General features: G+C 44.2%; 1 protein-coding gene and 1 pseudogene across 1 annotated transcript; both read left to right on the forward strand.

Annotated features, from left to right (window-relative positions):
- Positions 1–438: 438 nt before the first annotated feature.
- On the forward strand, positions 439–3535 carry LOC144134290 (sulfotransferase ssu-1-like; annotated as a pseudogene).
- Positions 3536–5691: 2156 nt separating this feature from the next.
- Positions 5692–11336, forward strand: LOC144132857 (sulfotransferase 1B1-like). The gene is made up of 3 exons (XM_077665560.1): positions 5692–5862; positions 7586–8061; positions 10635–11336. Exons 2-3 carry the CDS (start codon positions 7606–7608, stop codon positions 11121–11123), a joined length of 945 nt encoding a protein of 314 aa, XP_077521686.1. The 5' UTR covers positions 5692–5862; positions 7586–7605; the 3' UTR covers positions 11124–11336.
- The last annotated feature ends 633 nt before the right edge of the window (positions 11337–11969 follow it).

The following is an 11969-nucleotide window of genomic DNA, read 5'->3' on the forward strand; positions in this document are numbered from 1 at the left end:
CATTGCACAGTACACGGGCCTCTGGAATTTTTCCTTCACCAAAATTCGACCGTCGCGGTTGGGATCGAACCCGCGTCTTATGGGTCAGAAGGGGAGTTCCAAAACCGCTGAGACACCGCGGCGGCATATGGGTAGAAGCATAGACAGTAAAGACCGCAGTGCTCGTTTCCTGGTACTGCGCTTTTATTCGCTCAAAAACACAAAATACATAAAACAGCGAATAAATCGCACCTGATATTCTGAATGTTGTCGTTGCGCACTGCATAAAAGATCATCAGTAAAATCCGCAAGGAAATAAACTTTTCACCCACTTTTATTGGCGCTTTCTTCGAACTCGACACCACGCTGTGGCGTCGAATTGATCAGCAAAGCCTATTAGTAAAACACTTAATATCCCAAAGAAGTCATCATTCTTCCATTGCTTTGGAAACAGTTGAGATGGATGTCAGGCTGTTGTGCACAGTACGCTGTTGTGCACAGTACGGCGTGCCGGTGCTCATTTTCGTTCGCGACGAGGCGATCAAGTCAGCGATCAGCTACAAACCACGAGCAGGAGATATCATTCTTGTGACGGACCCTAAATGTGACACAAACTGGACTCAGTTCATCATCTGGAACATCTTGACTCGCGCTGAACCCACAACGGACATCGGCGAATTCAGTCTCATGTGCCCCTTCATCGAAGTAACTGGAGCGGCAGCGGCTGAAACCCCGTCGAGAACCGGTCCTATAATCACTCACCTGCCGTTTAGCGTCTTTCGACCAGCCGAATGCGCAAAGTACATCTACGTTGCCAGGAACCCTTACGACTGTGCCGTCTCGAACTACCATTTCCTCAAGGGCCTCAAACCACAAACTTACACGGACGTCTCCTTCCAGACGTTCCTTCCACTCTTCCTTTCCGGAAAGGTAAAACTGATGTTTCGTACGCTTCTTGAGCCAAAGGCACTATGCGTACTGAGCAAATAAAGAAATAACGATCCAAAAATAGAGGAGAGAAAGAACATCTGAGTAAATCGTCTTGAAAAGTTCTCTAGCATTTTGTATCCACGGTAGAGAGTGGGCAAGGAGATGGGATTGTGGACAGTACAAAACAAAGACAACAATAGCTGAGGGGGCGCCTCAGTTCCCTAGCCAACGCTTCGACAAGAGGACTTGTCTTCTTTTGCGCACTCGTATGAAGACCCCTTTACCTTTCTTCACTTTATTTTGTGTACTCCCATATGGTCCAGTTGTGAGGTTTATGGTCCTATCGAATTAGTCGACTTGTGTTGAACAGGGTAGTGCAAAAAGTTTTTAAACCTTGTGGAGAATCACCTTTCCTTTAGATGCGGCACTATTGGATATTTTAAAGCGTTCCCGTTTCCGGGTTACTCGTCGAGCACCGGGAGCCTACAACATGGTTCGCGTGAGGCAAAATGATTGCTGCATGGACGATACGACTCGAACTAACTTGAGCCTTGCTCTGTCGATATGGGATGGTGAGAAGGGTTTATGAACTATTGATGGTATATATTTACTACTTTTGACCTAAGCAAACGACAGGCACCACAAGCATGACAAGAAATCTCAATTTTTTCGTTTATTTACGATACCGCCACTCTTGTTCTCGAGCGCAGGATGCGGGCATAGATTGAAAATCATAGCCAATAGGAGCAGCTATATCAGAGAATGGTCCGGGGACAATAGCTCTTCGGTGCAGTGGTAGGAAAACATAAAGTAAGAAAAAAGCAGTCGAGGATTCAGTAGACAGGAGAGCTGGGCGAATCGGTACATGAATATAGAAAGAAAACCAACGCAAAAGATGGAGACACAGGACAGGAATACAGCGTCCTCCTGTGTTCCGGTTCTGTGTCTCCATCCTTCGCGCTGGCTTTTTTTTTTTTTCCACGAGTTGTAATCTAGTTTCGCGGGAGACACAGAGGATGCGCCGCCTAAATTTCTCTCTCCAGAATCGAAGCAATGCATTTTGTGGATTATAGATTACGCTAGAAAAAGGGAACTGCACTTCAGGCAACGAGGTCTGAGCGACAAGCGATAATTACGAAAAAAGAAAAGAAAAGCTCAGGAAAAAAAACAGTAGAAAGCGTGAGTTTCCACATAAGCTTCGACGATGGCCTCTAACCGTCTGTTGAGCTTGATCAACTAACTTTCACGTGTGACAAAAGGGTCCAGAAGTTTCGATTCCTTTAGGGCTGTTGGAAAGAATGAGCATTAAAAGGCGACGATACTATAAGGCCATTCCGACAATAAGTGATCATGCTGCTGCGTTGATCAGCACTTCTGGGGGAACGTAGTATATTTACCACCGCCTGTCGTGTAAGCGTTGTGGCGGATGTAAATAAAATAAAATTCGTTTTGGGGGAAAGAAATGGCGCAGTATCAGTCTCACATATCGGCGGACACCTGAAACGCGTCGTAAAGAAAGGGATAAAGGAGGGAGTGAAAGAAGAAAGGAAGAAAGAGGTGCGGTAGTGGATGTCTCCGGAATAATTTCGACCACCTGGGTATCATTAACGTGCACTCACATCGCACAGCACACAGGCGCAATAGCGCTTCGCCTCCACCGAAACGCGGCCGCCGCGCTCGGGTTAGAACCCGGCTACTCCGGATCAGTAGCCAAGCGCCCTAACCACTGAGCCACCGCGGCAACAGGAACTTTAATCGATCTTCTGGTAGGTATTATTGATAACGTTTGAAGACCAGTGGTAGCGAGTAGAGTGGCATGAGAAGGGGTGCGCGTGGCTATTTCTTGCTCATAAAGGAAAAGAATCTTCACATCGTACTTGCGTCCATGACCACCATAAATTCGTGTTCCAATTATTCAGAAATGAATGCACGTCGGCAAAATGTTTTCCATTGCGTGAGCTGCGAGACCACCACAGTTCTTACTCAGCCAATCTGTATTGATGCTTAGCGCCCAAGAAGACCAAAAATAAAGTGAGCTTGACGATATCGTTTTACATGCTGAGGGAAACAAATGAGCGCACAGCGTGAACTGAAAAATCCTTTTCACTGACCTGAACACGCTTATTTTCTTATGTGAAGTTCTCTACGGAGACTATTTCGAGCACTTACTCCGTGGTATGAACACCAACGTGACGCCAACGTTCTGTTCCTGAACTATGAGCAGCTGAAAGCCGACACTAGGGCACAAGTCCTGAGAATAGGGAGCTTCCTCGGCGAAGAGCACGGTGCCACCTTGGAACAAGATGAAGCGCTAGTTCAAAGAGTTTTGGACGCTTGTAGTTTAGAAAACATGAGAGCTTTCTTGAAGGGCAAGGCAACTGAGCGGATGAGCAAAATGGTGGAAATGGCGTAAAAAAAGTCTTGTCATGGGTTTGCTCTGTTGTCGAAAATGGAGATAGAATCCGTCGAGACGCATTAGAGATTTAGTGTTGTCCGGCAAGGAATTGTGGGTGACTGGAAAAACTATTTCAGGCCGGAGCAGATTAAACTGATGAAGACTTGGATAACAGAAAAGACTCATGGCAGTGAAGTAATGACGCTTTGGAATGATTTATACTTACCGTAACATGCTAAAAATATCAAGGTTGCAGCTTTGGTATAGTTTTTCTGATACGCGTGGCACTAGAAAAAAAGAAGTAGATTTCCGGTGCTTTTTACCTGGTAAAGCACTGCAAGGAATCTTCACCTCGTGCAACCCAGTAACCTCCAGAAGAAGAAAAACTTCGCGCAATAAAACTCACCAAAGCGAAGGAAGGGGTCGTAACAGATGCTTTGGGAAATTAATTTATGCTGAATAAACACAAAGCACTCACTTTTAACTATGTTTGAAACGCATGCTAACGCCTGCTTAGTGGTGTAAAACTACCATTTAGGCCGAAGACGATGCTCTGAACACTTTAGTGTGTACCGTATTAGTTGCAGAGTCTTATCCTGGAGTGTTATTTCTATGTCTGGGAGAATAATGCGGTGAGTGATGCTCACCGCACCTTCCGGACAGCAGCAGAGGGGTGCGTCACGAGTACCGATGCCAGCTCGTGCGTAGCGGGCGCCTGTGGAGACTTAGTTGTAGAGGGCCAGAAGGAATATATAAGAAAGAAAACAGATGAAAACAACAGCGCAAAAACCTGGCTGTTATAGTCGCAATCGCAAATTGCGGTGAAAATAAATTTGTACGATTAACCGTCAAAAAGAAAAGCTTTAGTCGACAAAAAAGAAGCAGAGCTAGAAATAGAGCAAAACAAGAGATCAAAGCGCGTACCTCTGTACACGTTCTTGACAAGAAATTCCGGAGTGGAGGATTTGACCCCATTTTTTGGATACTCTTATTCCGTGATTTTAGGGCCGGCTTTCTAGATTCCGAGAAAGTCTCTAAGGAAAATTATATTGCACGTGGAATAACCCGCAGTTATTTTGCAATATTGCTGAGAAGAAAAAAGTAACGTTGTTTAAAATGCTTTGTTCCTGGATATTGCGTGTGTAGCATAAAAAATGCGTTTTATGCTTATAAGTGTCACAAATGATAGTCGTTTCCTAATGTGATTGAAATAGACATTGAGATGAAATTAAATGTCGGAGATAGATCCTGCCCGAAGCAGACACCAATAAGCAAAGCATCCTTGCCTTTTTAGCCTTCTTTACTAAATAGACGACACTCCCGTGCGAAGTTATCAACTTACCGACATCAGACTGCGCTGTATCCATCCGAAGTGCGCCGCTGACTTGTTTTAGGGGCAAGCCTGTTTACACTCGCAACTGGCTTCTTAGCCGTCGTTTCGAACTGTATTGCAGTGGTATGCATTATGCTGCACTGCGATCGTTGAAGTGTACGGTTTTGAGGTTATAGTGCACCACTGTAAAGAAAAAAAATTCCTTTAAGAGTGCCTCATCCCGGCCTCTGACTTATTCGTGTTCCAGTTTTGTGCCTTTCAGATCACGCATTCACTACAAACACTCAGAATTCTGAAGCTAAGCCGCAATCAGCAGCGTCACTTTTAAAGATGAAATTTTCGGCAGCGAAATTTGCCATCGATGGATGACGCATCTGGATGCACTGATATCTCCATCAATTTCTGCTTCTGAAGCCTTCGAAAAGGAGTCCTCAAAAATTATTACGAATGCGCTGGCTGCCGCAGTCAGACATCTCATATACAAATGCTGGCCGACTGCATTGCTTCCTACACATCTCCAAGGGGCCGTTTCATCAGGTGATCATTGAAAGAAAAGTGATTACATCTGAGTCTTGCTATATGTAAAATATCTGGTTTTCGACAGATATAATTAGTCGATTCATGAGGGAATCCACCTTGACCCCGAAAGACATCTCGCTTCTGGTTTTAAGAGGTCACCATGGGATTGTTAAAGAACAAGCTAATAGACACTGGTCACGGGGGTAATAGATTTCAACTTCCCACACACAGTGCACTGCGCACCATGAGACTGTTTAATTGAGAGCTCCGTATATATTTTCGTAACGAACCGTTGTTCACCACAAAATCAGGCGAACGCTAGAGCTCTGTCTGCGGCTGAAGGGATGTCTTATCTACTAGCCTTTGTAGCGCACGAACCAACATCCGACGTCGCTATCTTGAGTCCGACTACTTTACCTCGATATCGATACGGGGCGCCAAAACAGGGCTATCGGCAACAGCACTCGAGAGCACACCCCTCCTCCTACCTGGAGACAATGGCGCTAGATGGCGCGCAATCTTACCCGTTCGCCTTGCGGCTCTTGTGGCGCAACGGTATCGCAGTACGGTTTCCATACGCCACTGTAAAGGCTGTAGCTGGTTTGGAGCCACCATCTTCAATCCTAGCAGCGGAACGCACCAAAAGAAGAGAGACTACCAAAGTCAGTGGAGAAGGCCGTCAGAAGTAACGCATCCAGGTTTCCCGGTAAATCTTTCTTTTTTGCTTTTTCTTTTTAAGTAAATATGGTCGTTGTAAATGTCAGACATATTGCAATCGCGCGTAGCATAACTCTATAAGCCTGAAGCTAACATGTTCTTATAATAAAGCGTAAAATCAATGGCTCCTCTCAAGAATAAAACATATGGTAGAGTTGGCGTTAACATAGAGTTCCAGACAACTGCATCATACGAGACTCGTGAGCCAGAACGAGCGGTTGAGCTGCTTTCAAGCTCTCAGCTCAGGTTGCAGAAGTTGTTGCCACCAAATGAAAGGTGACAAAGGAAAGGTTCGAGCGGAATACTGTAATATACTTCAGTTCCATTGTAATTACCTTGTAGTTCTTAAAACGTTTTGTAGATAAAGTGCAAAAAGTTTTGAACATAGGTCTGGTTTAGTAATAAAGCTTCGCATCCTAAATAGAATTATATATTCCGGACAGTTTGTGCAAATCACCCTAATTAAGAACATGTTGCTGGGAAGTAAAAAAAGGGTGCAAACTGCAGCTGACGTCCCAGACGGCTCATAATTTTATGTGTTTATCGTAATTGTGCCAACATTATCGGTAGTAGATGTGATCCGCAGAGCACTGGATCTTTAAAGCACGCCCTCAAGCCCTAGACATTTTCAACCTAGCAAAATTTCCGTTAAAGCCTTCGTCTTTCCCCAAAAAAAAAGAAAATTTGTTTTCGCGAAGTTGACATTTATGATTTCTAGCAGTTCTGACGGCGCCTCACCTAAAAAGCTGTGAACCAAATTTTTTTAGGGTAGGATGCCATTTTTCTAGGACCATGAGCATTAGAGAAAACAAAACACCGCAATACCGTAGTGCACTGGAGCGTAGTAGTATTTATTCTACAGAAAACGTAGGTTCTGCATTTTTTGATTGATGACAATACGGCAGCATATACTCATGGGTATGCTGTACACCTAGAAGGGAGATCGGAAGGTAACAGATTTTTGCGATCTCTAGAATTTTTTGAAATTTTACACGTACGTTAAGCACTGACATACGGCCAACAAAGTTCACCGACAATTACTGTTTCAAATTGAATTCTAATTAATGTATAATGGAAATACGCCAATGCACCAACGTTCCCATTGCGATAAAAAATGCTTGAAATAACTCTAGCTTGTTTATTGAACGTACGTGTCTCAATGGCGTCGAAGTAGTTTCGTCCAATAATTTCAGTAAAAATAAAATAACAAGCAACAAACAAAATGAGTATTGTCTCCCGTGTAAATGGTTAAGAGCAAAATTGATTCCTCTATTTTACTTGGGCGAACGTTCTGACTTCTCATTTGCAGGCGGTGTAGTTTCATGGAACTCCCAGCCTAGGGGCTTCGATTTGTGGCCGTTTTACTGCCAGAAGAGCATTGGGCTATTTTTTATGCAGTTGTTTTCCAGTGAATTTGTTACTTAGCCAAGAGAGATGCCGATTCAAAGTTTATGCAATAGATATGTTACCATAAGCCATTACATAAGTGCAAATGAAAACTTATGCGTCCATGTCGATCAATTTTGTTATACGCGGTGCGTTAGTCAGCAACAACGAATCCATACTCACGCCCTACTTAAGCATAGGCGTTTGGCTGTTCTCAGAACTGACCGTATTTGCGACAGTTTGATCTGCAAGCTATAGTGTACTTTGCCAGTAATATGCATGGCCCTAAAATTGACTTGTACCATGACTGCTTATTGTGTTTCTAGGGGCAGAAAAAGGTGCCACAATGGACGAAGGACCGTACCGAGACGTGGAAGGCGTGTGGATGCACCGAATATTTCGCGATGAAACAATCCGGTCGGCCATCAAGTACAAGCCGCGCCCCGGGGACGTGTTTCTCGTTACATACCCTAAATGCGGCACGAATTGGGCACGCTTCATTGTCTACAACATCTTGAACGAAGCAAAGCAGCCAAGAAACTTCGGCGAATTCAATCTCATGAGTCCTTACTTGGAAATGGTAGGAGCAGCAGCCGCCGAGAATCCTTCAAAAAGCGGACCGATAATGACGCACCTGCCACCTAGCGTTTTTCGACCCGTTGAGTCGGCAAAGTACATTTACGTTGCTAGAAACCCTTATGACTGCGCCGTGTCCTACTACCACTTCCTCAAGGGACTCACGCCCAAGTCGTTCACCGACGTGTCGTTTGAAAGGTTTCTCTCCCTGTTCCTGTCTCGAAAGGTGAGTTGCTACTATTGGCCCCATGTGTTCTTTCCTCGCAAGTTCTTCGTTGCGATTTACAATTTTTTTTGTGTGTTTGGTGAGACGTTCTCCACGTGGATTATGCAGGAGGCTTCGCCACCAATTCAGCCTTGTTTGTTTCTTACTTCCCTGGGGGAATATTCTTTTTAATATCTGTGTTCACTTCCTGTTCCTGTTTAAAAGTAGGTAGGTTAGTGCATGTATTCATGTATTATTTCTTTTTTGTGTTTTATGTAGGATATCAAGAATTTTCATGAGAGTTTATTTATTCTACCATTTTTCTGCTCGCTACAACGTGAGCAGGCGTGACTTAAAGCCACCAGCTGTGACCATATGTTACGGCTCGCAGTCCTCGTAAAAAATAACCCACTCAAAGAACCCGCCGCGGTGGAACCTTTGCGATCGACGCGAAGTGCAAAAACAACATTGTGATGAGAGATTTAAGCAGACAGTAAAGGTTTAGAGTGGATGCAATTAACCAGGAGTCGTCCACTGCGGGGTTCCTAGTATTCCATCGGTGCTTCTGGAAGTTCAACTCCACGATTTCTTGTTTCCTAATTGACTAAATTGCTTTCGTACAGATTCAAGGTGCGAATAAAGGACCTTTTATCACCAGGTGGGAGCGATGTTTAATAATTCTGTTAATATTATGAACTCTTCTGTGATCTAACGATTACACATTTAATTGTTGGTCTGACCTTACAAACCGTTCCCGTGCCACGAGCTCGTTTATCCTGGCCTTCGTTGGTCCTACGAATACGCTGAAGCCACTTTACAAAGCAATTAACTTGAACGTCAACACTCTATCCACATAAACCCTTCGCGTTTATTCCCATTTTTACCATATTTTGGTAACACACGCTTACTGATCACACACGACCGGTTTTGCAGAAGTTATTAACATAATTTCTTAGTCCATATCAGTGTTAAAAAATATGCGTTATAATGCTTTTCGTGTCGACATCATCGTTGTTTAGTAGATTGACCATCATCATGGTAAGAGAATTGATGTCACTTGCGTATATTGTGCTTTTGAAAGCGATCACTGAGGTTTAATAATAATTGGTTTTGGGGGAAAAGAAATGGCGCAGTATCTGTCTCATATATCGTTGGACACCCGAACAGCGCCGTAAGGGAAGGGATAAAGGAGGGAGTGAAAGAAGAAAGGGAGAAGGAGGTGCCGTAGTGGAGGGCTCCGGAATAATTTAGACCACCTGGGGATCTTTAAAGTGCACTGACATCGCACAGCACACGGGCGCCTTAGCGCTTTTTCTCCATAAAAACGCAGCCGCCGCGGTCGGGTTCGAACCCGGGAACTCCGGATCAGTAGTCGTACGCTCTAACCACTGAGCCACCGTGGCGGGTCGATCACCGAGTTTCAGTTCATTTTTTGGGGTCCGTTCACTAGTTAATGACGGGAGCCAAGGTAAAAGCCGTTATTTCACAGCTTGAGTGGTCCGCGGCCCCCGTTTACATATTGGTGGACGGAATAGAAACATTTTCGGAATTGCTTCAGATCACAAGAATAATGTATACCACAGCGCTTAAAATGATAATTCATGCAAGACATGAGGATTGAATGTGAACCCCCGTATCTAACTTAGAATCCCGTAGCCGAGCAATGTTTCTGGGATAAATTTATGATAATAATGTTTTCGGGAAAGCGGGATGCACCGTTTTTCAGTGCCTGTATGATATTTGGCCGTATTCTGTTTTAAGTTTGTTGTATTTGTTATTCGGCTGTAGGAATGTTTTTGGGTGAAGTAGTAGCTACGCAAGTGCTCTACTGCAAAGATAATGACTTTTGTTATGTTCCACTTTGTGAAAAGCCCTGCAATGTGCAAGTTATAGTGCATCTATTTAAAGGAAACGATACATTTATTTATAGAATAAATGGATTTTAGAGACCTTAGAAATTGATGTTGTGCCCCAAACATGATGGCAATCAGAAGTGTGAGGAAAACTGTGAATTACAAATTTTGGGTGACGTTGGTAAGAGGCTTGGTTTATGAGGGTTTAACATCCCAAAGCAACTTATACTATGAGGGACGCAATAGGAAGGGCTCCGAAAATTTCGTCCAACTGATGTTCTTTAACGTCCACTGACATCGCACAGTACACGGGCCTCTAGAATTTCGCCTCCATCGAAATGCGACCGCCCCGGCCGAGATCGAACCCGCGTCTATCGGGTAAGCAGCCGAACGCTGCAACCACTAAGCCAACGCGGCGGCTGTTGGTTGGTAACAGGCATTGACTTTAATCTTATTATAGGATAAGAATTACTTCGCTGTGCTGCTAAGCAATACAGAGAAGAATAAGTTGATTGCGCACATCTCGGGGGCTCTGAGGACGCGTGTCTAATTAATCTACTTCTCATGATAAATAATGCAGAATTATTGATAATCAAATGCAGGATTCAGCATTGTATTATTTCGCATACACGCAAAAACAAAAACGAGAGGTCATAAATTAGTTTTAACAAAGATAATCACTCACCAAATTCGCGCAAACCTGATTGTCGTCTGTACTGTGTGCTTGATTTTCATGACCAGGTCCTTTACGGTGACTACTTCGATCACCTGCTGCCGTGGTACGAGCGCCGGCAAGACGCCAACGTCCTGTTTCTTACTTACGAGCAACTCAAGGCGGACACTAAGAAGGAAGTGCTGAGGATCGCTGACTTCCTGAGCAAAGAGCACGGCGCTGCTCTGCGACATAATGAAGCTCTGCTCCGGAAGATCCTAGACGCCTGCAGCTTGGAAAACATGAAGAAATTCTTCAAAGAGAAACCTATCGACAAGGTGAAAGAAGTACTCGAAAAGGCCTTCCAGACGTCTCCTGAGTCCGCGAAGCTACCAGAAAGTCTGCGAGAGGCTAGCTGCGAAATGCACGAGGGGTCGGGCTTTGTTAGGAAAGGAATCGTGGGTGACTGGAAGAACTACTTTACGCCCGATCAGATCAGGCAAACAAAGGCTTGGATTGCGAGAAAGACAGAGGGAAGTACCGTTATGGATCTTTGGAGCGACATTGACCTGCCGTGAAAACCACTTTGCTGTATAACATTCTAACCGGTACCTGGAATGGCGACGGTGAAAACAAAGTTAGGTTACATGTTTTCCTTTTTCACTGTTTATTCTGTTCGCAATGCCTGTCAGGAATTTCGTGCTCCCCTTACTGAATGCATTGTAGCGTGTAAGGAATTACAAATAAATAACTAAGTGAATAAAAGTGTCTGGCTTGAACGCGAGCGCTAATGCCTGAGTTCTGCTGATTGCATTCGTGCGGCCTTGCCATGATGCGTTCTTTGCCACGCTACAAATGAACAAATAAATATTCCAAACTGACTTCTAGGGAAGCTAAAACCATTTTTCTGGAATTCGAGGTTATTAAATATTATGAATCTACTGTGCTTCTAGGGAAAGCATGCAAATAATTTTTGCCCTAGTATATTAAAAGGTGACGTAATCGTTGACTATAACCGCGACGATGTTCAGGCTTCTACTCACTGCGTCGGTGATGTGCGAGAAAATTAGAAGTGACGTCATTATTGGCAAAATTTCAAATGTGCGCTGCCTTTGCTTGCATGCTGCTGTGCATCGTTTGGTGCCGCCAAACAATGCATTGTGACCTTTAGCTTCGATGGCGTTGGTTTTCTTCTTAGAAACAACCATTTATTCTCTGAGAGCGTAGTGCCGTCAAACGTGACGTCATTATTAGGGCAGCAGCTCGTCGCTGTGCACTCACCTCTTTCAGGTTGTGGCAGGTTGTATGTACGTAAGGAAAGACTTCTGGCCTTGAAAGCTTCTGGGTGTCTTGTGGAAGCTCTTAAGGCCAGGGGTCACATGTCTAAAACTATAGAAGCGTCCAATTTTACGTTAAAACAGGAA

This window comes from Amblyomma americanum, chromosome 5, assembly GCF_052857255.1.
Source record: "Amblyomma americanum isolate KBUSLIRL-KWMA chromosome 5, ASM5285725v1, whole genome shotgun sequence".
Taxonomy (NCBI): domain Eukaryota; kingdom Metazoa; phylum Arthropoda; class Arachnida; order Ixodida; family Ixodidae; genus Amblyomma; species Amblyomma americanum.

Coding starts and splice junctions, on each gene's coding strand:
- LOC144132857 (XM_077665560.1), top strand. CDS start 7,606: ATGGACGAAGGACCGTACCGAGACGTGGAAGGCGTGTGGATGCACCGA. Junction 8,062..10,634: donor CCCTGTTCCTGTCTCGAAAG/GTGAGTTGCTAC, acceptor TTTCATGACCAG/GTCCTTTACGGTGACTACTT.